This window comes from Anser anser, assembly GCF_964211835.1.
Source record: "Anser anser genome assembly, chromosome: 26".
Taxonomy (NCBI): Eukaryota; Metazoa; Chordata; class Aves; order Anseriformes; family Anatidae; genus Anser; species Anser anser.
In genome coordinates this window covers 5,157,268-5,181,019 of record NC_139747.1, presented here as the reverse complement: position 1 = coordinate 5,181,019, position 23,752 = coordinate 5,157,268, and the positions used below count along the sequence as shown (strand labels likewise).

At 58.7% G+C, this 23,752-nt stretch overlaps 2 protein-coding genes across 2 annotated transcripts in view; both read left to right on the top strand.

Moving 5' to 3' along the window:
• VAMP8 (vesicle associated membrane protein 8) overlaps positions 1-23,752 on the top strand; it is a 500,499-nt gene that overhangs the window by 419,024 nt on the left and 57,723 nt on the right. The window lies entirely within an intron of this gene.
• LOC310886897 (hexokinase-2) lies at positions 1,316-23,460 on the top strand. The gene is made up of 18 exons (XM_083812089.1): positions 1,316-1,475; positions 8,517-8,679; positions 12,517-12,665; positions 12,994-13,113; positions 14,146-14,241; positions 14,347-14,446; positions 14,707-14,890; positions 15,545-15,700; positions 15,850-16,083; positions 16,220-16,524; positions 17,035-17,183; positions 17,503-17,622; positions 17,735-17,830; positions 18,288-18,387; positions 18,588-18,771; positions 18,950-19,105; positions 19,441-19,674; positions 20,068-23,460. The coding sequence occupies exons 1-18, from the start codon at positions 1,413-1,415 to the stop codon at positions 20,210-20,212; spliced, it is 2,754 nt and encodes a 917-aa protein (XP_083668215.1). The 5' UTR covers positions 1,316-1,412; the 3' UTR covers positions 20,213-23,460.

Sequence of the window (23,752 nt, the reverse complement as noted above, 5' to 3'; positions counted from 1 at the left end):
ACACTCCCATCCCATAATTCCCCACCCCATACACATTCCCCCACCCCATACAACCCCACTCCATACACCCCTACCCTATATACATACTCCTAACCCATATACATCTCCCCCATACGCCCCCACCCCATACTCCCCCACCCCATAATCCCCCACCCCATACATATCCCCCCACTCCATATATATCCCCCAAACCCATACACCCCACCCCATACATCCCCACCCCATATACATTCCCCCCATTCACCCCACCCAATACACCCCCACCCCATATACATCACCCCCTCTACTCCCCCACCCCATATACACCCCCACCCCATATACACCCCCACCCCGTAGTTCCACACCCTATACACCCCCACCCTATATACATCTCCCCCCCATACCCCTCCCCATAATTCCCAACCCTATACACCCCCACCCCGTACACCCCCACCCCATATACACCCCCCATAACCCTCACCCCATAATTCCTCACCCCATAATTCCACAACCCATACACATCTCCCCCACATACACCCCCACCCCGTAATTCTCACCCCATACACCCCCACCCCATATACATCTCCCCCTATACGCCCCCACCCCATACACCCCCACCCCATATACATCCCCCCTATACACCCCTACCCCAAACACCCCCACCCAATATACATCTCCCCCTATACACCCCCACCCCATATACATCTCCCCCCATACACCCCCACCCCATACACCCCCACCCCATATACATCTCCCCCTATATGCCCCCACCCCATACACCCCCGCCCCATATACATCCCCCTTATATGCCCCCACCCCATACACCCCCACCCCATATACATCTCCCCATACCCCCCCACCCCAAACACCCCCACCCCATATACATCTCCCCCTATACGCCCCCACCCCAAACACCCCCACCCCATATACATCTCCCCCTATACGCCCCCACCCCAAACACCCCCACCCCAAACACCCCCACCCCATATACATCTCCCCCATACACCCCCACCCCAAACACCGCCACCCCATATACATCACCCCCTACACCCCCCCACCCCATACACCCCCACCCCATATACATCTCCCCCCATACCCCCCTACCCCAAACACCCCCACCCAATATACATCTCCCCTATACCCCCCTACCCCAAACACCCCCACCCCATATACATCCCCCCCACCCCCCCCCACCCCATAACCCCCCCCCAACCCCCTCCGCCCCCCCCCCTCGGGCTCCCCCCCGCGGCGGGCGGGCCCCGGGCGCGCGCCGCCACACACCCTCGCGGCTCGGCCAATGGGGAGGCGCCGCGGGGCCGCGTCACGGGGCGGGGGGGGCGGCCGGGGGAATCCTCAATGAGGCGGCGGGGAGCGCGGGCACCGCGGCGCGCGCTGCTGGGGGCCGCCTCCGCTCCGCTCCGCTCCGCGCCGCGATGATCGCGTCCCATCTGCTCGCCTACTTCTTCACCGAGCTCAGCCATGACCAGGCGCAGAAGGTGGGCCGGGGGGGGGCCGGGGGGAGAGGGGGAGAGCTGGGAAATTCAGCGTGTGCGCGCGAAGCGGGGGGGAGAGAGATGGAAGCGGGAAAGGGGGGAGGAAGGGGTGGGCGTGGGGGGGGGAAAGGGAATTCATGGGGGGGGGGAATGGGTATAAAGGGGGGAGGAAAAAATACATGTGTGAAGGGGGAAGAAAAAAAACCATGTAAAAAGTAGGAAGAAGAAAATATGTAAAAAGTAGGAAGAAAAAAATATATTTGAAAGGTAGGAAGAAAAAAAATATATATATGAAAAGGGGGGAGAAAAAAAATATATGTATAAAGTAGGAAAAAAAATATTTTAAAAGGGGGAAGAAAAAAATCTATATATAAAGTAGGAAGAAAAAATATTTTAAAAGGGGGAAGAAAAAAAATATATATAAAGTAGGAAGAAAAAATATTTTAAAAGGGGGAAGAAAAAAAATATATATAAAGGGAGAAGAAAAATATATATATATATGAAAAGGGAGAAGAAAAAAGTACAAAAGGGGGAAAAATATATATAAAGGGGGAAAAATATGTATAAGGGGAGAAGAAAAAATATAAGGGGGAGGAAAAATATATATGTGAAGGGGGAGGAGAAAATATATAAAGGGGGCAGAAAGAAAAAATATATATAAGGAGGGAAGAGAGAAAAGATATATATAAAGGGAGAAAGAAAAAATGCATGTAAAGGGGGAGAAAAAATTAAAAGGGGAAGAAAGAAAATGTATATAAAGGGGGAAGAAAAAGTATATTTAAAGGGGGGAGAAAGTGGGGGGAAAGTTTAAAAAGTTAAAAAGAAAAAAAAGATAAAAAGCAAGGCAAAAAGTGAAAAAGAAAGAAAAAATGGGGGAAAAAGGAGGGGAAGCAAAGAAAAAAAAGGGGAAACCAGAAAAAAAAAGGAGCTGAGGGTGAGGGTGGTGTCGCTGGGGCCGCGGGCCCGTGGTGGGCGGGTGGCGGTGTCGCCGTGCGGGACGTGCCGTGGCGGGCCCCGCGTGTCCCCAAGTGTCCCCGTGTGTCCCCACGTGTCCCCATGTGTCCCCCCATGGGCAGGGGTTGGGGGATCCCCCCGCTCCGCTCCCCGCGGCTTTTTTCGCCCGGCCGCCCCCGTGGCACGTGTGGCCCCCGAGCATCCCGCGGGGATCGCGGCACCGCCGGCACCGGGGGGCTCGTGGGGGACCGGGGAGCCCATGGGGGAGCCCACGGGGGGCTGGCGTGGAAATGGCCGGGGGATTTAAACCCCCTTAATTAACCACGTGGAAATGGAGCCACCCTTAATTTCCAACCCCCCAAGGACCGGAGCGTGCTCTTGGACTGCGAATGCAAGTGGAGGCGTCCCGGTGGTGCACGGCGCGTTCGGCACCGGCGTGTTCGGCACCCGCACCTCGGAGCACCGCGAGCGGCGATGCCTCCGCGCCCATCCTTTGTTTGGCCAGGGCGGGCGGTCAGGCTGCGAGCAGCTCTCGTTAAATTAAAGATTTGGGGCAAAAAATCACCGCTGGGGCTGTGGGTACGGGGCTCCTCCGCTGGGGGTGCCGGGGGGGGGGGGGGTCAGCCGCCGTGTCCCAAGCTGGGGCTGCAGTTCCCGTGGAAGTTGGTGGGGTTTTTGGGAAATGAAAATGAAGCAACGGCGAAAGCGTCCGGCCGCGGCGAGCCCCAGCTTCCTCGCCCCCATCTCGGAAGGCGGAGAGGACGTGCGGCGAGCGGAGCAGGCAGGGAGAGGCGAAACCCGCCACGCTGGCGGCGGCCCTCAGGCTGCGGGAAATAGGAAGTCAAAGAAGGGTGCGGAAAAGAAAAAAAAAAAAAAAAAAGATGAAAAAAAAAAAACATGCGTAGAAATAACTTCCCAGCCATAAAGAAAGACGGGCTCGTCTTCTCCCTCCGCTGGCTGTGTCAAGTGTCATGGGGTTGTGCAAGCGCGCAAGCCACGGGAGAGGGTTGTGTAACCCAGCGGCAGAAATAGGCCAGCGGCGTGGCCCCGGCGCTGCGTTTTCGGCTTCGGGTCAGCTCTTGGGTTCCTTATCAGGAGCCGGGGAGGGCGGCCGGGGGGGGGTTGTGGAGCGCCTTCAGCTTCGTTACGCGGCGTGCCTGGGAGCCGCCGCGATTCCCTCTGCTCCCGAGCCCAAACAAAGCGGGTGGTGGAGGTGTGGGACAAAACGGCCACGTTTGGCCCCAAAAAGTAACCAGAACTGCAGCCAGTGTTGTTTTTTAAACAAATTCCTGCGAATTTGGAGCTCGGCACGGCTCTCCTGCAGGGGATGGGGGCATCCGTGCTGGGAGGGCAGATAATCAATCCCTGCCCTGCAAATCCTCCTGAGCAGGTACCCAGCACAGAGAAATGTAGGGGCTGGAATTCTTGGAAAGCTGCGATTTTGTGATTTTTGTAAGTGCCAAACTTACACCTAAGCCCAGAGTTCAAGCCTTTATTTGGGAAAAGATTTTAGGGCCCTTGCCCAGGGCGTGCTTGGGTCGTGCGCCTTTTTTTGCTCCGAATCAGGCAGAAAAGAGACTCGGACGTGGGAAGGAAGTGCCCTTTCCCAGCGCTGTGGTTTGTTTCCGCAGCGGGACAAAGGCCTTCAAAACAGCCCCGAAATCGGACTTTACTTTGCATTTTTCTCGACCCGGCTTTCCCTGGGGGTCCGCTTGGTGGCCCCGAACTCCTCTGCTTTGCTCCAGCTGGCCGGGAATTGGGTCGGGGCCCGAACCCATCTCACCTCCCAGGGGTTGTGCAAACCCCAGTGAGTCTGGGCCGCGTCCTTTGCCACCCCGGGTTGAAAGTTGCCGCCGCCCGACCGCGTTCCCCGGGGATGTGCCAGGCCCTGGGCTTCCTGGTGCCGGCCTCAGCCCCGTGCCAGCAAGGTGACAGCGGGAGCGGGCGGCTCGTGACTCACCACGAAATAATCGGGCCGGCAGCTTTCCTTCCTCACCAGTACTTTTCCTTAGAAAGAGGAGAAAAACGGAGGTCAGGTTCATTTTACTCCATTTTCTGGCCCCGGCTGGTGGCGGCTTTTGCTCCATCCTTTATCCTTTGCAATAGTAAATTAATTTTATGTCGCTCCTTTCGCCCCGGCTCCCTTTTTTTTGCAGCCGTGGGAGGGGCCCGCCGGGATTGCAGGTTCCTGGAAGCCATCCTGTGGCTTCTCCTCGTCCCGGCAAGGTCAGCAGCGGGACAGACGGACAGACAGACAGCCTGCCCAGCCTCCCTGGCCTCTGTTGCCCTTCGGGGTGCTGCAGTGCAGCCCCGTCCTGAGCCTCCTCCCGTTTGCCTTGGGATGTGACTCAGTTTCCCCAATGTGTCATGCTGCTCCCAGCCTTCGCATCCCCCTTTTTTTGGGGGGGGGCAGCATCCAAAGGGGGGGCTCAGATAGTTTAAAACGGGAGAGAGGTGCTGGCAGGGAGGAGGGCGTGCGTAGGGTGGATGATCCACGGCCGGCTCCTGCTGCTCTTCCCTGGCTGGAGGGCGGTGGGAGCAGCCCAATTTCAGGGCGTCGAGCTGGAAACAGGGCCATTTTCGGGTTCAAATGCTTTTTGGGGGGGCTGCCCTTAGCTGGGTGGGGTTGGCAGAGGGGGATGGATGAGGACAGGTCCCCGTTTGCCGGCTCCTGGTGATGCAGAGGGCTGAGGAACGGGCGCCCTGCTCCTCCTGCAGGGCAGGATTCGGCCGAGGGCTGGGAGGAACCGGCTGAGCAGGAAAGGTTCTGAGTCACTGCTGCTGGAAATGACTCGGGGCTTGTGTCATCGGGGGCTTGGCAGCGCCGGGGGGGTCACGCGGGGTTGAATTCGGCAGGCAGGGAGCGGGCAAGGGACATGGGTGCCGCTGGGGTCAGGGGGTGGGAGCAGCGTCAGCCCCCGGTCCCCCAAGGTGGGGGGCTCGGGGACAGGCAGCGTTTGGAAGAAAGGTCGGCGTCTGCCAGGGGAAAGGTTGTGGTTGTGTCAAAACTGGGGCAGGAATTCGTCAATTTCAGGAAAAGGGAATTCATTAATTTCAGGAAAAGGTAACATCAGGAGGAGGCCAGGGGAGGGCTGGAGGTGCGCACTTGTAGTTTTTAGGAGCACTCCCTTGGCCCAACTCTATTCATCAAAGCATTGAAGCCCTCTCCGAACTGGGCCGTGTTTTCCATCCTAACAAATATTTGACTCTCTGTTGCCAAAAAGGCAAAGAATCCACCCCAGCACGCTGCCAGCCCCTCGTGGCATCACACCATCCTCCACGAATCCTCCTGGTACGGCTGCGTCCGGCTGGAAACCGGAGGGGACCGACCCCGTGGCGCTTTATTTTGGGGAAAAAAAAAAAAGAAAAAAAAAAAAATCTTCCAAGGGCTGCCCTCCCAGCGGGGGGCACGGCTGCCAGCGGCCACGTGGGCGCTGCAGGAGCACGAAGGGCCCCGGCCGTCCCTGCAGCGCTGCAGGAAGCGGTGGCGCTCGCCGGAAGCCGTAATCGCGCTGCTATTGCTACCCTCGAGCAGTGCCAGCCCCGCCGCCACGAGTCGCAGAGCATCCTTTTCCTTTTCCTTTTTCCCCCCTCTCTTTTTGGGGCGTCTCAACCCGTGCGCCTGGGCAGGGTCCGAGCACCGGGCAATTTTCTCTGAACTGGAAGGAAATTGTTCCTGGTTGGGTGTTCGCAGCTCCAAACCCTTAGGGACACCCTGGTGGGAACATCTGGAGGATTAGGAGAAAAAAAAAAATCAGAAAATATCATCGTCTGGCCAGCTCACGGAGCTGCTTCTCCAGCACCACCCAAACCATCCAGACCTTCCCCCACAGCTCGAGCTTTCCTTCTCCCTCGGAGCACATAGGAAGGGCAGCAGAGCCTCCTGCCCATCCCGTCCTCCATCTCCCAGTTTGTACCAGCAGGGAAGGCATACTGGGACCAGTGACCCCATTTATTTGAGGCTGGGTCCCGTCGTGTTCCCCAGCCCTGGGTCAGGACCGGCTGCGCGCAGGTGCCTGGACCCAGGGAGGTGCCGCAGCGCCCGCCGTGCCCCGGCCGCCCTGACCTGGCTCAGCTGCCAAGTGGGACGGGGTCTACGTTTGTAGGAGAAGATGATCCAGGGTTTAAAGAGCTTCGGGGATTAGAGAAAGGTCACCCTGCGTCTCGCGCCGCCGATTATTCCTGGAGGACATGAGGAACGTGTCCTGTGGAGGGGAGGCGCAACCTCGTGCCCTGCACCGGGGCAGGGAGCTGCCCTCGGAGGATGCTGAGATCCCAGCTCCTGTGGGAAGGACGAAGGGGACAGGAGGGTGCTGGCAGCTTTTTGTGACCCCATGGGGATGAGACCCCATCACACAAGGTCCAAGGGAAGGATGGGAGAGAGACTTGCACCGTGGTGCTGCCCTTCAGGAGCAATGCCACAAGCACTGGCGGCGTGGTGCTTGCACTGCTGACCTAAAGGAGCTTTCTCGGTACATTTTGCCCCAAAACCACGTTCCCCCCACTCAGCACATCTTTACCAGGAGCCCCCGAGCCACCTGAGGCTGCAGAAGGCAAGGCGAGGCAGGGGGAAGGTTGGATCCTGCTTCTCCAGAGCCGCAGGCGGCGCGAGGTGCTCCCGAGGCGCCCGAAGGAGCGGGGCGGTGGCTGGGGAAAGGCGCCCGCAGCCCAGCAGAACGCGGTCCCGTGGGCTTGGGCCACCCGGCCCGGCTCAGTGCCATCGACCCACGGCCGCCGGGGCGGTCCCAGAGGGAATTTCGTGGAGGAGGCAGCGGGCGGAGGCGAGCGGCCACAACCCCAGCCCCGCTCAGTGGGCAGCAGGTGGGGGAAAGCAAACAGGAGGGGAAGCAGCGGGCGTTTGCCTTCCTGCTCCCCAGATGGGTGAGGAGGGGCAGGCAAACAGGCTCCGGGGGGTGGGGAAGGGCACGTTTCCTCGTGGGCTGCTCCCGGTTCACATCTGCCCTGGCTCTGGTTGCCCATTCCTGGTGTTGGGTTGCATCCTGGCCAAAAACCAGGACACAAGGAGGAGGTGGGACCCACCGCCTACCGCTCCAAGCCCCTTCAGCAGGGTTCAGGCTCCAAAATTTTGGAGGGAGGGGACGCTGAGCAGCCCTGAGACAGAGCCCTGGGCAGGCGGGGGAGCAGGGCAGCGAGGGCAGCGCTCGTTACGCGCCCGCAAAACGCCAATTTCCGCCATTAGGAGGAATAAAAGGCACGCCGGATTCGGGGTGACCCCATGGTACGTGCCTGCAGACAGGTGAGCAGCTGGGTGGGGTTCTCCTTCGGCTTCGCAGGGCTTGCAGCTGCCCTTTAATTAACGTTAAGTGAAGTTAATTGAGATGGGGCACAGCTCGGGAGCTGGCGGTCCGTCTGTCTGTCCGCCTCTCCGCTTGCCGGCCCTGCCCAGCTGACGGACAGGAGCGTGCCCGGTGCCAGCGGCTGGCTCAGGGTCGGGATTTTCCCTTTGTCCTCCCAAGGGGAGAGCGAGGCGCTTCGCTGCCACTTGTAGGGGCAGCCGGGCACCTGGCACGAGGCTCTGGGCACCTCGCACATGGCTCTGGGTGTTGCTGCAGGGCGCTGAGCAGCAGCCAGCTCCATAACCCTTTGTAAGGGCTCCCCAGCAGGGAACGAACGACCAGCACAGCAAGGAAATGAAATAAATGGGGTGAATTCCCCACCAGCAGCCTACTCAGAGCGGGTTGAGGTGCTGAGTCCCAGCCACCCTCTGTTCCATGGCCTCAGGCCTTGACTCGGGGGCAGAATCAGGCCCCCGCTGCTGCTGCAATGTGACTGGGGCTGTGGGGGAACGGGCTGGGGGGGTGCTTGGGGTTTGTCTCTCCCGCATCCCCGTCTGGTGGTGCTGCAGCAAAGGGCACGAGGCACGATTTTGTGATCCCGAGGTGTTCAGGAAGATGTGCCAGGGCCATGGCGAGCGTTATCTGCATGCGGAGAAGCTGCTGCAGCAGCACAGTCCCAGCTGTCCTTGGGAACGGGTGACCCGCTCTTACTGGCAGTGCTTCCTCTGGCCACGGGGTTTGTGCCCAGGTCCCCCCTGTCCTGCTCACCTCCTGCCTTCTCTGCACCTTTCAGGTGGACAAGTACCTCTACCACATGCGGCTCTCCGAGGAGACCCTCCAGGAGGTGTCCGAGCGCTTCCGCAAGGAGATGGAGAAAGGGCTGGGAGCTGACACCAACCCCACCGCCTCGGTGAAGATGCTGCCCTCCTTCGTGAGGTCCACCCCGGACGGCACAGGTACGGGAACGGCACCGGGAAACGGCTCCCCCTGCGCCAAGCAGGACCGGCTGTCCACGGCGAGGTGGCCTTGGAGGTGCCACCACGTGCCAGGGGACACTTGTCCTCGCAGTGCTGCAGGAACGGGGCTGGCATTGCCCAAAGGGAGGTCCCGCTTGTGCTGGGGGGTGCTTGGCACAGGACGGGTCCCTGTGTGGGGACCAGGGGGCTCCCAGCTCGTGGCAGCGTGGGTCGGGGTGGCATTCAGCCCTCACGTGCCCGTCCTGGCAGGACAGGGCTGTCACGGGTCCGGCTCATCGCATTTCATCAGCGCTGGAGGCGGCTGTGCTGCCAGCAAGCCCTGAACACCGTGGAGACCGCGTGAGAAGGCGCTGGGGAGGCTCGGAGCCTCACAATGCGCCTTTCTGCATGCTGCCACGTGCCTCCGGCCTCCCGGCAGGGACCAGACCCCGCTCGGCCAGGAGATGGAGCACGCTGCTGGCCAGGCACGGCTCCCGTTTCGGGCTCTGACTTGCTCATCCCGCACCAAACCTCTTCTGCCAGCACCTCCTCCTCGGGCTCGGTGGCTGGAGATGTTCTTCAGCTCCGGCGCCTTCAACGGGGTCTTATAAAATGTCGGTGGAAAAAGCAGGGAAAAAGGGAGCTGCTGGAAAAACCCCATCCTGGTGTGGGTCAGACCTGCAGACACAGGTCCTGATATATAGGAGATGGATGGGTGTAGGTGCAGGGGGGGGTTGCCGCTCTCGGGTCCCCGGGGAGCCACGAGGAGCATCAGGAGCTGGCCCCGTGCCTGCCCGCACCCCAGTGCCGCCGACAGCCGGACCTGGCCGCCTGCCCCGGGATTGAGATTTAGATCTCTTTAAATATTTGAGAATGCCTTAATTACAGGGATAGCCCCAATCCTGCCCCCGGCTACGTGAACAACGGCAGCCAAAGGTGATGGGAGCGGCGCGGGAGCGAGTGGGGCGTGTGTGGCAGTGCTCCCCGAGGAGAGGCAGGGCGACGCAGGGAGAGCCTGCGCCCGCTGCTGCTGGCTGCACGAGCAAAAACTTTACCATAAAACCCCCCGAAAAACAATTTTCCACCAGGATTTCTCTCCCAGAGCAAGCCAGCGTCATCGCCGCCGCTCTTGGGTGGCAGTTTAGGGTGACAAGGGGCATGTTGCTGCATGAAGGGATGCAGTTTTCCTTTTTTTTAAAAAAAAATATTTATTTTTTGAGGCTCCCAGGGCTCTGCACCGTCTTCCTGCAAAGTGTCCTTGCCCTTCCTGCCTCCCCTTGCTCCCGCACAGTCTCTGCTGTCGGATTAGGCCGGCTGATGCCCGCTCCACGGGGCTGGATGAGAGGGGCTTACACAAACACAAGGTCGTGCCTGCGGGAGACGCAGGGCAAGGGCACGGCGGTGCCCAGGCAACACCACCTGAAGGCAGCAAACAGCCCCAAAGTGAGTTTTTCCTTTGCCTTTGGGACCTCCTTGCTCTCTTCCAGTGCATGGTGGGCTCAGCCACACGCTGTTCCTGCTGCTCGCGGGACCTGGTTGCGCCCGAAACATGCTGCTGGGTTCATCCCTGGTGGTGCAAAAATAGCATGGCACAGCCTGATGCATCTACAGCCCCTCTGTGCTCCCAGTGCTGAGCTACTGCTGCCCTGATGGAAGGGGGTTTTGGATCCCCAGCCACCCCTATCGAAAGGGACTTCAGGTCCCAGGCCACGCCGATGGAAGGAGACTTCAGACACCATCAGTTTGACCCCTCGAGGTCCAGGAAGGCTTCCAAACCCCACGGCTCCTGGGCAAGGCGCTCGCTTTCCCTGGCCCCAGCCCGGCCAGAAAACATTTCCAAGCAGAGCAGAGCGCCCTGACCGCTTAGCTAACAGCCTGAGCACTTCCTTCCAGGCAGCACGGGTGTGTTTAAAGGAATTAAACGCTGGTCTTCGGGGCTGAGAGCAAACAGTGCCTGGAATCGGAGCTCGGCGTTTGCCTTCCTGTTTGGTCGGGGAGCTCGGCATCGCTGCCCGCAGCTTATCACCTAACCAGGCCCTAATCTGAGGGAGGACGTGGCTGTGACATTTGCAAACCCAGTCCATTATCTAGCCCAGATCCTGGAATTTTCCAGGAGAGAAATTCCCTGGTTTTCCTTTTTTCCTGCCTTTTTTTCCTCCTGCAAAGCCAACCACCGCTCACACCTCTCTGGCTTGCAGCTGGTGTTTTGTTCCTGGGGGCCCATGGGCATGTCCCGTCGTTGCTTTGTGGTGATGGCTGCTGTTTGTAGGGTCGAGGAAAGGCTGCTTTGGGCCTCCCACGGGAGGTTGGAGCTGGGCAGGACAAGGGGACAGCCCCATCCTTGCTCTTTGGCCTCCAAGCCTCCAGGAAGGGAAAGAGCAAGGCGTGGGGCTGCCCACCACGAAAAGGGGTCTGCGGGGCTGAAGTGCCCTAATGCTGTGCTGCAAAAAGGAAACCTGCTGCGTAAACCCATCCGAGGGGGCCATGGGGAAGGGAAAGGGGAACCCCCACCGTGGGCAGGACCTGGGGCACGTCTGGGACCCCCCTGCGGCCCCGGCCCTGAGCCGTGCCGAGGTTTATCCGAGGGTGCTTTGAGCTGACGGCTCTCCCGGGGTGCTTGCGCTGCTCCAGGGATGAAGCAAGGGCCGTGCGGAGCCCCTGCAGACCCCGTTCTTGGTAAATGAGCATGAAAACACCCCAGAATCAGCCTGAGCACTTGGCTTGGGGCAGGGCTGGTGGCAGGACCCCACCTTGCAGTCCAGCAGCCCCCGAGCCCCCCAGACCTCCCTGTTCCTTCATCCATCGCACCAAAGCTGCCCGACACCGCCACCTCAGGACCGCCGTCCTATTTCTGTTCGCCACCAATCCCCCCTTCCTGCGGAGGGAGGGCCGCTTTGTGGGAGACCCCTGGTTAAAAAGGCCCCGTGAAGCCACTTCCAGGCCACCCTTGGGGTCTGTCACCGCCTGCGGTGCCTGGCCGGGGCCGAGCGGTGCCGGCCGTCCGCTCCCCCTGGAATACCAATAAACCACGCTTTTTGTTCCACCCGCAGCCCCTTTGTAAAAGCAGGGTCGGGCACAATGCGGCCCCCGGGCGCTGTAATCTGCCCAGGGGAGCCAGCACAGCACATTTAAATGTGTGCAGAAACCAAACAGTGCTGATGGAGGGCTTTCCCCCAGCCCTCTCCCCACACCGCTAGGGTTTTGAAACAGCCAGCTGGGCGCTTTTCCCGCGCCCCAGGTCTCAGTTTATTCTAAATCCGTCAGTGAGTTGCTGTAGTGCTTGGTAAAATGGAAAAAAAAAATCAAAATGGAAAAAAAAAATCAAGTGTGGGGCAGCCAGCTATGGGACAGCCCTGAGCAGTTCCCCCCCACACACACAGCAAAGTTTTAGCCAAGCTCAAGGAAGGAGAGCATGGCGTGTTCCAGCCTCGGAGCAGGGCTTTGGTTGCTGGGGCTGAGGACGTGGGAGCTCTTCCGGGATCCCTGCACCAAAGGGTCGGGGACAGTCTGGTGCCACCTCCCTTATGGCACTGCTTTGGCGTCTTCCCCAGGAATTGCATCGTTTTTGGGTGGTGTTTTGGGCATCGGCTTGCCTGGATGGGGCTGCTCAGGGTTCCTCCTGCAGAGCCCCCAGTCCTGCTTCCACCACGACCAGCGCTCCCCTAGATAAGGGATCAGGATACGTCCCACCTCATCCCAGGGCTCCAGACCTTGCCCCACATCTGGGGAGGGGGCAGGATTCCCCCCGGCCAGCCCTGCAGCTCCAGCTCGGGCATCGTGCTCCGGGATGCTGCCGAAGGGGCCTGGCCCCGTTAACTCCTGGCTCTCTCCTCGCAGAGGACGGCGACTTCTTGGCGCTGGACCTCGGCGGCACCAACTTCCGCGTGCTGCGGGTGAAGGTGTCCGACAACGGCCTGCAGAAAGTGGAGATGGAGAGCCAGATCTACGAAATCCACGAGGACCTCATGCGAGGCAGCGGGGGGCAGGTGGGTGGCAGCCTCACCTCCTTTACGCCCCATCCCCTATCTCCTGGGGAGCCCCCCAGAAGGGAAAGGCACCCGGCGCATGGTGGCTCCGTCCTTTGGAAGGAGCCGGGGTTGCTCCAAGCCCCCGAGATGTCTCCTGGGGCTGGGGCTGCTCCCATTGTGGCCTCTCCCTGCTCCGGCCAGCTCCTGCCTCTCTTTGCCTGGAGCTCCAGATCCCTGACGCCAGGTCGGGACCGTGCGGGCATGCTGTGGGGGACAGAGGGTGACACCGGCCCCTCCGGCACGCAGGACACGACCGCTGCTCTCATGCACATCTTCAACCTTTCAGCTCTTCGACCACATCGCCGAGTGCCTGGCCAACTTCATGGAGAAGCTGAAAATCAAGGACAAGAAGCTGCCCCTTGGCTTCACCTTCTCTTTCCCGTGTCACCAGACCAAGCTGGATGAGGTGGGTGATGGGATCTGCTCCGCATTTCATTCTGCACCGAATCGGAACCATTTAGGTTGAAAAAAACCGTTTGAGATCATCCCCACCACTAAACCTTAGCGCTTTGGGATGCTCAGGGCTCAGGGGGGGTGATGCTGAGCTCGCCGCAGCAGCCATCCCCCCGCGCAGCCGGCGCTCGGCGAAGCAGCAGCAGCCCCGAGCGCTGCACAGCACGGACGTGCCGAGCATCACATCCGCGCCCGCGACCTCGCTGCGAGCCCCGAGGCACGTGGCTCTGCTCCGCTCGTCACGTGCCGCCGTCTCCTGCTCCCGGGGGCTGTTTTTTCCTCGCTCGCCACGGTCAGGGGTTGGGTCCGGGGTGGCTCCACGCTGCCCGGGCAGCAGGGCACGACTTCTGCACCGGGGATGTGGTGATGGCAATGAGGAAGGATGCCTGCTTCCCTCGCGGGGGCAGCGAGGGCTGTAAAAGGGATAAATTGCTGAGGGAGGAAACATCGGCCCCGCGGTCGCACCCAGCTTGTTGCACTCCGTGCCTCGGTTTGCCTGTCCGTAAGGTGGGCGGTTGTTTGTCTGCCTCTTGCCAAAACACCCCCAGCAATTGGGTTGAAAATTTGCTGTCGGAGATTGCAAATTCGGTCAATGCCCCCACCTATTTCCTGGGTGACAGTGACAGCTCTGCCGTCCCCAAATGGGGACAGTCCCGGTGCCTCTGCTGGTGGGGCAGCTAGATGCATCCCATAGCACACGGATCCATCAATCCGCTGTGTGCACTGGGGCTGGTTCTGCTCCAGGGCTCCATGAACCCAGCCTCCAAGGTCACATTCCCAGCAGGAGGGAGCGAGTGACTCACGGGCCCATGGCCATAAACCAGGATACGGAAACCGTTGCTGATGCAATGGCTTGCAGGAGATAACAGGGAGGGAACTGCCTGCAGCGCTGTCCGTCTGTCTGTCCGGGCACTGGGTCTGGTGATTTGGGGACCCTGAGGCGCGTGGGTCCTGCTGAGCTCTGGTTCTTGCTGTCCCTCCGCAGAGCATCCTCGTCACCTGGACAAAGGGTTTCAAGTGCAGCAGCGTGGAGGGGAAGGACGTGGTGTCCCTGCTGCGCAAGGCCATCAAGAAGCGAGGGGTGAGGAGCCACACGGGTCCCATGGGGATGGGATGGGGTGCATGGGGTTTGCAGAGGTGCTGTGATCGGGTTCGGTGGCACTCAGCCTCCTCTCCTCCATTTCAGGACTTTGACATAGACATCGTGGCCGTGGTGAACGACACCGTGGGCACCATGATGACCTGTGGCTACGACGACCACAACTGCGAAGTTGGACTCATTGTTGGTGAGCAGGGCTGAGCGGGGGAGAATTCGGGTCCGTCCTGAGCAGCTCCCAAAGGGGATCCTATTCCTTGCAGGTTTCGGGGTCTTTTGGGGAGCGAGAAAGGCGATAGAGACCTTAAAAGCGAACAGCACTGCCTGTTTGTTCTTCTTTGTGAACCAAGGAGAAGTTTTAGTGTTTTATATGGTGCTAGTTATGGAGAATAAGGGGAACCCAGCACCCTTTGTCACCTCCACGTGACCGAGTCACCACGCTTTGTTCAGGTACTGGCACCAACGCCTGCTACATGGAGGAGATGAGGCACATCGACCTGGTGGAGGGGGACGAGGGCAGGATGTGCATCAACATGGAGTGGGGCGCCTTCGGCGACGACGGCGTGCTCAACGACATCAGGACGGAGTTCGACCACGAGATCGACATGGGCTCGCTCAACCCCGGCAAGCAGCTGTAAGCAGGTTCCTGGCTCCGTGGGCTTTGCTCCGCGTTGCTTTGTCCTCCCATCGTGCTGGCACTGGGGGACGGATGCGGTCATCCCAGTTAAGTGGGTCACGGCGTCCTCCACCCTGCCAGCTTCAGCAGCACAAGCAGGGGATGGGTCGGAGATTTGGGCTGTGAGCCCCCTAACGCCCGCTTCCCTCGTCAGCCTTCCGCTCGGATGCGCTGATTTGTTTCCTTCCCCCTGCCAATGGAATAATCAAAAAGTGAACACCACCACCTAATGTTCACAGCCAAGTCCTACAGACTTCCCTGGGTACCAGCCCAGCTGGCAGCTGTGGTGGGATTAAGGGGAATCTCTGCCCCTCAGGTAGCCTTAAGCCCTCCTCGCAGGAGGATGCCCATCAACATGCCTTTAATTTCTTGGTGATGGGATAAAATATGGAAAAAGACCACCCGGATTGTGCCTGGAAGGCTGCGGTGTCACAGCCGAGGGTGTAAGGCCAGCCCGGCCTTGGTTCTTGCGGGGGCGCAGGCACACCACTGCCTTGAATAGCTCAGTGTCTACCCTCTTTTTGGGGCACCAGCCGATTTTTGCATGCCTACACCACTGGTGGCCACCTCCAGTAACCAAACAAACACATCTCGTGCTCACCCCTTCGGCAGGTTTGAGAAGATGATCAGCGGCATGTACATGGGAGAGCTGGTCCGGCTCATCCTGGTCAAGATGGCCAAGGAGGGGCTCTTGTTCAGGGGGAAGCTCACATCAGACCTGCGCACTACCGGCCACTTCGAGACCAGATACGTCTCCGCTATCGAGAAGTAAGTAGGGTCTGGATGTTTTTTTAGGGTCCCAGCCCACCTCCTGACATCTACACTGGGAGAAATCGGACCCATTGGACCAACTGGGACACCTCAGGTGGCAAAAGTTGGGTTTCTAGGCATGAATCCCTTCTGTTTTGTCTGTCCAGGGAGAAAGAAGGGCTGCAGAAAGCCCACGAGATCCTCACCAAGCTGGGTCTGGAGCCATCCCACGAGGACTGCCTGGCCACCCACCGCATCTGCCAGATCGTCTCCACCCGCTCAGCCAACCTGTGTGGGGCCACCCTGGCCGCCGTGCTGCGGCGCATCAAGGAGAACAAGGGGGTGGACCGGCTGCGCTCCACGGTCGGCGTGGACGGCTCCGTCTACAAGAAGCATCCCCAGTAAGTCCTCGAGGCGTAGGCGAGAGGCCGGTGGGAACCCAAATCCATTTGGATCCCAAATCCTCATCGTTTGCCATCCCAGAGGCTGATGCAACCCGTGGTGGCTCACTCGAGTCCTCTTCCTCCTTCTCTGTAGCTTTGCCCGGCGCCTCCATAAGACGGTGCGGAAGCTGCTGCCCGACTGCGAGATCCGCTTTGTGAGGTCGGAAGACGGCAGCGGCAAGGGGGCAGCCATGGTGACGGCCGTGGCCTACAGGCTGGCCGCCCAGCACAAGGCAAGGCAGAAGATCTTGGAGGCGCTCAAACTGAGCCATGAGCAGCTCCTGGAGGTGAAGCGGAGGATGAGGGTGCAGATGGAGAAGGGGCTAGGCAAGGAGACGCACGCCAAGGCCACGGTGAAGATGCTGCCCACCTACGTGTGCTCGACTCCGGATGGGACAGGTGAGGCACCCCGTGGATCAGCCCGACCCGCTCATGCCCTGGGTAGGGCAAGGAGCATCTTGGCTCGAATATCCAAAGCACCCAGGAGAGGCTGGGACCTTTGTCCTTCCCTCCTTACCGTGTGAGTGGCACCAAGGGCTTGAGCCTCCAGTACGATACTGGGAAGAGCCTCCAGGCCAGCCTGCACCCGACAAAAAGCTGTGCTCTGGGTGTGCTCACACTGCTGCACATTTCTCACCGCTGTTGTCTGGGGTTGTGCTCCCAGGTCTGTCTGTGGCTTAGGTGTGCACCTGCCCCTTGGCAAGAAGTCTCCTGAGGTCTGGAGAAACTTCTCCAGCGCCTTCCTGCTTTCCACCTGCAGCTCATTCCTATCCCATTCCCAACCCATTCCCATCCAGGTCTCAGTTTCTGGGCCTCCCAGGATGAAGGCAGATTGGGATCAGCCTCTGGGCCATGTCCACGGTGCTCCCTGTTGGGGCCTCTCTCCTGATGATCTCTTCTGGTTTTCAGAGAAAGGTGATTTCCTCGCCCTGGACCTGGGGGGCACAAACTTCCGTGTGCTGCTGGTGCGCGTGCGGAATGGGATGAGGCGCGGCGTGGAGATGCACAACAAGATCTACTCCATCCCGCTGGAGATCATGCAGGGGACGGGCGAGGAGGTGAGGACGGACTGCTGGAGGCGGAGGATGCCCTGGGGTGGCAGCAGCAGCAGCTTAGATGCCCAGCGCCAGCCAACCACGGGCTCTGGGAGCACACAAGCAGTGAGAGATGTCTCGAGTCACACTCTGGGCTCTGCAAACCACTTTGGGCAGTACTCAGGGATGGGGAGTGTTTCTAGAAGGAGCCAGATGGGCTCTGGGGACACCCTGAGGAGGGAAGTGTCCCCGTGGCACCCATAGGTTGCTGTTTTGGGTCTGTTGGGCAGGCTGGTGTTCCTCACTGTGGTTGTAACTGCTTCCTCTATCTTTGTGCACCCAGCTCTTCGACCACATTGTCCACTGCATCTCCGACTTCCTGGAGTACATGGGAATGAAGGGAGTTTCGCTCCCGCTGGGGTTCACCTTCTCCTTCCCTTGCAAGCAGACCAGCCTGGATGAGGTACACCCAACCCACCCATCCACGGGCAGAGACCTAAGGGTGCCCACCACAAGCTGGTGGGCAGGGGGTGCCCCCCTCCCTCCCCATTTACCCTGTTTTTCTTCCACCACAGGGGATTCTCCTCAAGTGGACAAAAGGCTTCAAAGCGACCGGCTGCGAGGGAGAGGATGTGGTGAGCCTGCTGAAGGAGGCGATCCACAGGAGAGAGGTGAGCAGCCGCGCCGCTGAGAAGCTGGCTTCTCACTCCCACATCCCGACTCTCTCTGGCGTCTTTAATTGGGCTGCAAATTAATGGGCTGAGCACAGCTAATGAGTGTCTGAGTCTTAACAACCACCCTTAGTCATTGCTAGAGGTTGGATTTTCAGGCCCTGGAGCTAGGAGCCAGCTCCTGGCCAGGAAGGAGCAGACATCCCCATGAGCTGAGGGGACACTGCTGCCTCCGTGCAGACTGCCCAAAGCTCCTGGCCCAAGGTCTCTTTCTGGTGGGGCTGTCCCAGCATGCCACTTCCTCTCTGGTTGCATCTTGCTGGAGCTGTCCTGAGCCCCAAGCACCCACTGGCAGAAGCGTGGGGCCGTAGGAAGCCCACAGGTCCCTTCCCGACCCCGGGAGCAGCACAGCTAGCTGTGTCCCCCAGCGGTAAGACGTGCAACCGCTTCCCTCTAGGAGTTCGACCTGGATGTGGTGGCGGTGGTAAATGACACGGTCGGCACCATGATGACATGTGGCTATGAAGATCCGTACTGTGAAGTGGGGCTGATAGTCGGTGAGAGCTGCGGCTTTCTTACGGGGTTCCTCCGCTCACCCTGACCCTGGTCAGGGTCTGCCGCCTGCTCCCAGCGCCTCCTCTTTTGGGATCTCGTTGAAAAGGGATCTCACTGAAAAGGGTGTCTGAAGGCTTCTGCCTTGCCTGCACACCCTGCTTTTCACCATCTGCGCCAGTGACAAATGCTCTTCTCCCCGCAGGCACGGGCAGCAATGCCTGCTACATGGAGGAGATGAGGAATGTGGAGCTGGTGGAAGGCGACGAGGGCAGGATGTGCATCAACATGGAGTGGGGCGCCTTCGGTGACAGTGGGTGTCTGGATGACATACGGACAGAGTTTGACTTGGCCGTGGATGAGCTGTCTCTCAACCCTGGGAAACAAAGGTGCGTGGGGGTTTGGGGGCTGTGACGAGTGTCCCTTTGCTCCAGTGTCCCTATGGCAAGGTGTCGGAAGGTGGAGATGAGGTGTCCAGCAATAGCTCCGGGTTGCCCCATCTGCCTTTTGGTGAATCCGTCCGGATCCTTCGTGCCCCGAGGTTCAGCCCTGCCTTCTCTGTGCCAGGTTTGAGAAGATGATCAGCGGGATGTACCTGGGGGAGATCGTACGGAACATCCTGATGGACTTCACCAAGCGAGGGCTGCTCTTCCGCGGACGGATCTCCGAGAGGCTGAAGACCAGAGGGATCTTTGAGACTAAGTTCCTGTCCCAGATAGAAAGGTGAGGACCGGATCCTGGCCTCGCTGCTGCAGGAACGCTTGGGGGAAGCGTTCCCAAGTCTTGCGGGAGAAGCCCCAAGCACTCAGCTCAGCACCAGGGCGCAATACAGTTCAAATAATGGGGTAAAATCCAGGCAGTGCTGGTGTTGGAACAGGGAAACTGCATTTGGGGTTGTCAACACGGACTCCTCCATCCTCTGGCTGTGAAGCTCCTTGGGTTGGTGCTGTCTGAGCCAGGAGCACCTGGGCTGTGCAGGAGGAGGATGAGGAAGGGGAAGCCATGTATCCAAGCTGCCCCCATCTCCTAACACTGCCCAACCTTCGTGTCCTCCCCAGCGACTGCCTGGCCCTGCTGCAAGTGCGCTCCATCCTCCAGCACCTGGGCCTGGAGAGCACGTGCGATGACAGCATCATTGTGAAGGAGGTGTGCACGGTGGTGGCCCGGCGCGCCGCCCAGCTCTGCGGGGCCGGCATGGCAGCCGTGGTGGACAAGATCCGGGAGAACCGTGGCTTGGACTTCCTCAAGGTGACGGTCGGCGTGGACGGCACGCTCTACAAGCTGCACCCACAGTGAGTAACTCAAGGGGGTTATCCGAGGAGATTTGGGCTGGGGAGGGAAGCAGGGGCTTGGCCTGGGAGGCTGCTCCCTAGCGGCTGGGGAGCCAGGTCTGGGTTGAACCCAACCATGGGTAGGGGGCAGCTAAAACCTCCTCCGGTGAGGCTGGTGAGTGGATTCTTGGCCTGGGGGGGGGCACAGGTGGGGCCAGGTTTGGCTCTGGGCGTGCAATGCCAGCATGGATTTAACACATGCCCTCCGCCACCCTTTCCCCCCCTGCCCGCCTTTCTCCTCAGCCCCCGCAGCAATGGCCACTGGCGGCCATCTTGTGCGGCCACGCAGGGCGGCCTTGGCACATCGTCCTCCCGCAGGCCTCACGAGCCCCTTGTCCTTGTCCTTTCCTGCAGCTTCTCCACCGTCATGCATGAGACAGTGAAGCAGCTGTCCCCCAAGTGCGAGGTGACCTTCCTGCAGTCAGAGGACGGCAGCGGCAAGGGTGCGGCGCTCATCACAGCGGTGGCTTGCCGCATCCGGGAGGCCGGCCAGCGGTAGGAGGAGGGAGGTTTGCCGAAGAGCTTGGTTTCAACAAAACCGATTTCCTTCCCCATTCCCTCCCTCCGTACACCCCACACCCACACGTGACCTCCCCTCGCAAGCAGACTCTTAGCTTTACTCGGTCCCTTGGGACGCCGCGGGCGGGACTGGAGACGCTTTGTACAAAACGTTGTCTGGGGCATTTGGTCACATGCTGTAAAAACCGCGTGTCGAGTAAAGCTAAAAGTGTCTTCGGCTGTGAACCCATCCCAGCCGACGCCGAGCACCAGCACTCCTCCCCACGCCTCCTGACCGCTCACGTGTTCCCTGATGGCAGAAATGTTAGAGTAATGCCGACGCTGCATCGTCACTTTACAGTAACCAGTACCTATTTATCTATGTCATGTGTCCGTGCTGTAGAAAGCAAACCTCTTTCAGATTGGGCTAAAGGCCTCCGTTAGTCTTTTACCCTGATCATGGCTGTGTTATTTCCATGAAAGTCATGGCAAGTCTTCGAGCACGGGTTGCGAAACCGCACCGAGACGCACCGCGTGTCTCCGCATGGAGCAGCGAGCGGAGCCCGACCTGGCAGACCTGTGGCGGCTCCGGTGGAGCCGGGTAACCCCGGGGGAGGCAGGGGGCAAGCCCCGCGCCCCCACCTCCCACCTGCACCCTACTAGAGTGTGGCTGCGTGCCCCCTGCCCACCACTAGCACCCGGCCCTGCCGCACGCGCGCATGCAAAGAAGGCGTGCAGAAGCATCCCGGATTTGTGGCCTCAGCCAGAGCGGTGAGTCTTGGCTCGCTTTGTCCATGGAATAGCTCCACGTCTTCCTAGCCGTCAGGGGGTGCCTGCGTTGGCACGCCACGCGCCCACGTCTCACGAGAGAGTACATCTTTTCATGTACCTGGCCTCAGGGGGCGTGTTGCTTAGCTTCCACGTCATGTTAATGTCATTTAAGAATGGTACGGAGTACTTCTTTCCTTTCTTTTTTTCTTATTAATTTAAAATTTCCTTGGGGTAGACTGGAGAAAAAGACCCAAATTCTGAGGGTGGTTGTGCGAGAACTTCAGGCATCCTTTGTCCCCGGAGTGAAAGGGGCACCAGAAAGCCAGGGCCGTGCTGCAGGCAGGGGACGAAGGAGCCGGCCCCAGCCCCGCAGGGTGTCCCTGCTGTCACCCCCAGCTCACAGCAGCCTCATCCCCTGCCAGCGCCCAGGGCCTGATCGATGTGGTGCCACCCCAATGCCACTGATCAGCGTCACCCCAATGCCACCCGGGGCTGTCACCCCAGCCCCTTCCCAAGGCTGCATGCACCATGGTGCAGAGCAGCCCCCAATTTCACCAGCAGGAGAGCCTGGGGGTGAATGGAACGAGCAGGGGCACGTGTGTTTCTGTAAATATTTAGTGGAAGGTAACGAAATCCAGTGATATACAAAATAATAATGATAATAATAATTCCCATGAACAGACCTTCAGTTTGGAGGACAGAGGTTTTTGGGTATTTTTATGTATATTTTTATACTGCTTGGGGGTCACCTTATTACCAAAAGTATCTCTTCTATGTTGGGGGTCAAGTTCAGTAGCACAATTCTAAAGCAAAATTGCTCTTTGAGCATTTTAAATGCTTATTTTTTTATGAGCCTCAAGACAATTATAACAGAATCTGACTGTGTATAGAAGTGATTTAAGAAACCAAGTTTAGTGGAAGTTTTAGAAGATATTAAATAAATTTTTTAAAGATGCTATAGAAATCCTCTAATCGGATACCAAGCAGTTGTGTGTGATTATTTCCTGAGAAGACTGACGTCTTACCTGCTGAAAACTTGGAACAGAAAGGTTTTTACCTGCTCCATCATGCAGAAGGGTACCACAGCGGCGGTGTTTTTAACCTCCTAGGGACTTATCCAGCTGTGCCCCTTTTGCGACATGTAGCAGCTTCATCAGTCTGGGTTAAATTTTCTGCAAGTGTCGTTTTGGGGACAGGGCGGGGAGGATGGGGACCGCGGGCAGCCCTGCGTTTGTGGCCGATTCAGGCGCCGTTGGTCGTTCGCTGTGTGGTCTGATTGTAAGCTCACACCAAAATGTTGCCGTGGCACGTTATGTGAATGTGTTTAAAATGAAGAAGGGAAGCTGAAACTGTAATTATTGACATGAAGGGAAGATCAAATCTATGTACGGAGGCGGACAGGCTGACCAGCCCATCTCTCCTCCGGCGAGACGCGCTGCTCTGTGGATGTAGGATGGCTTTTGTTTTGTTTTGCTTGGTTGTCCCCATTCAGATGCATTTTCCTTGTACTCCTTCCTGCTGGCACCTCCTCTGGCTGCACAGAATGGCATCTCCCATGGCAGGATGCCACCCTTTCCTCCCCAGGGATCGTTCTCGGGGTACTTTGGACAGGGTTTTATTGTTACTGCTTTTTTATAAGCAACAGAATATCAAGCCTTGCAATTTGCCTCTTCCTTTTTCGGGGCCAAAGGCCGCGTATCATCTCCTGTCACCTGAGATGTAAGGAGGACCTGAAAGTTCCCGAGGTGCAGAGCTCTGGCCTGGAAGCAGCTGGCAGGGGGCAAACCAGAGGGGGTTGTCCTGGGGTGGCTCGGGGCCACGTTGCCTCCCCCCAGGCGATCAGGATGCGCCCAGGCTGTCAGCCAGAGAAAGGAGGGTGACAACATCTGGGTGCACAGGAACGGGTGCGAAATACCCCAAATCCACGTGTCCCCATGCAACGGGTGCCATGGTAAAACAGCGACCAAATACACTGGAACAGGGAACCTCGGTGCCCCACCTCACCACACTCTCCTCTCCTGACAGAGGAGTAATCCTCTTAGCACATCGCTTCTCTTGCTCTGGCAGAGGAGTGGGCACTGAAGGGGTGACTCCTGGTCACAAGGGAGCTTGGAGTAGGAGAGAATCAAATTAATCACCCAGTGACATCCCTCTCAGGCTGTTGTCTTTCAAACCTGAAACAAAGAAAATGCATCTTAATGCAGACGTTGGCTCTGTGAGGGGCAGGGGGAGTTAAATAAAGCCAAAGACTGTCCAGCTGCTAGCAGAAACGAGTGACTGTAGATTCACCTGATGTTGTTATTTCGTGTTTACAATATTTATTTTTAGTAATTGACTGCAATGATATTATATATAGGCTTCCTTATTTTTGTACTTTTCATACCGTTTTCCTGAGTGTGGTGTTGTACTTCTCAGCTCCCCTTTGCCACAATTGCTGCTCCTAGTCAGTGACAAATAAAAAAGAGAGGAAAAAAAAAACCACCCATTTTTTGGGCTAAGTTGTGCTGTGTTTGGATTTCTGTGCTCCTGCCACTCCGTAGCAACCCCTTGGGAAGGGCACCTGCACCACCAGCCCCATCCCCAAGCCCTGACCCCGTCCCTTGGGACAAAGGACAGCGCTGGGCAGGGATTCCTTCACCCTGACAGTCCCAACACAGCCGGGAGGGTGGAGGTGGGACCCGGAGACCTGTAGATCAAGGGATGGAGTCATCAATGTCTGGAAAAAGAAATCAACGTGCGTCTGTGCGAGCTCTTGCCCCATCTCGCCGCC

Coding starts and splice junctions, on each gene's coding strand:
- LOC310886897 (XM_083812089.1), top strand. CDS start 1,413: ATGATCGCGTCCCATCTGCTCGCCTACTTCTTCACCGAGCTCAGCCAT. Junction 14,447..14,706: donor CGAAGTTGGACTCATTGTTG/GTGAGCAGGGCT, acceptor CGCTTTGTTCAG/GTACTGGCACCAACGCCTGC. Junction 14,891..15,544: donor CTCAACCCCGGCAAGCAGCT/GTAAGCAGGTTC, acceptor CCCCTTCGGCAG/GTTTGAGAAGATGATCAGCG.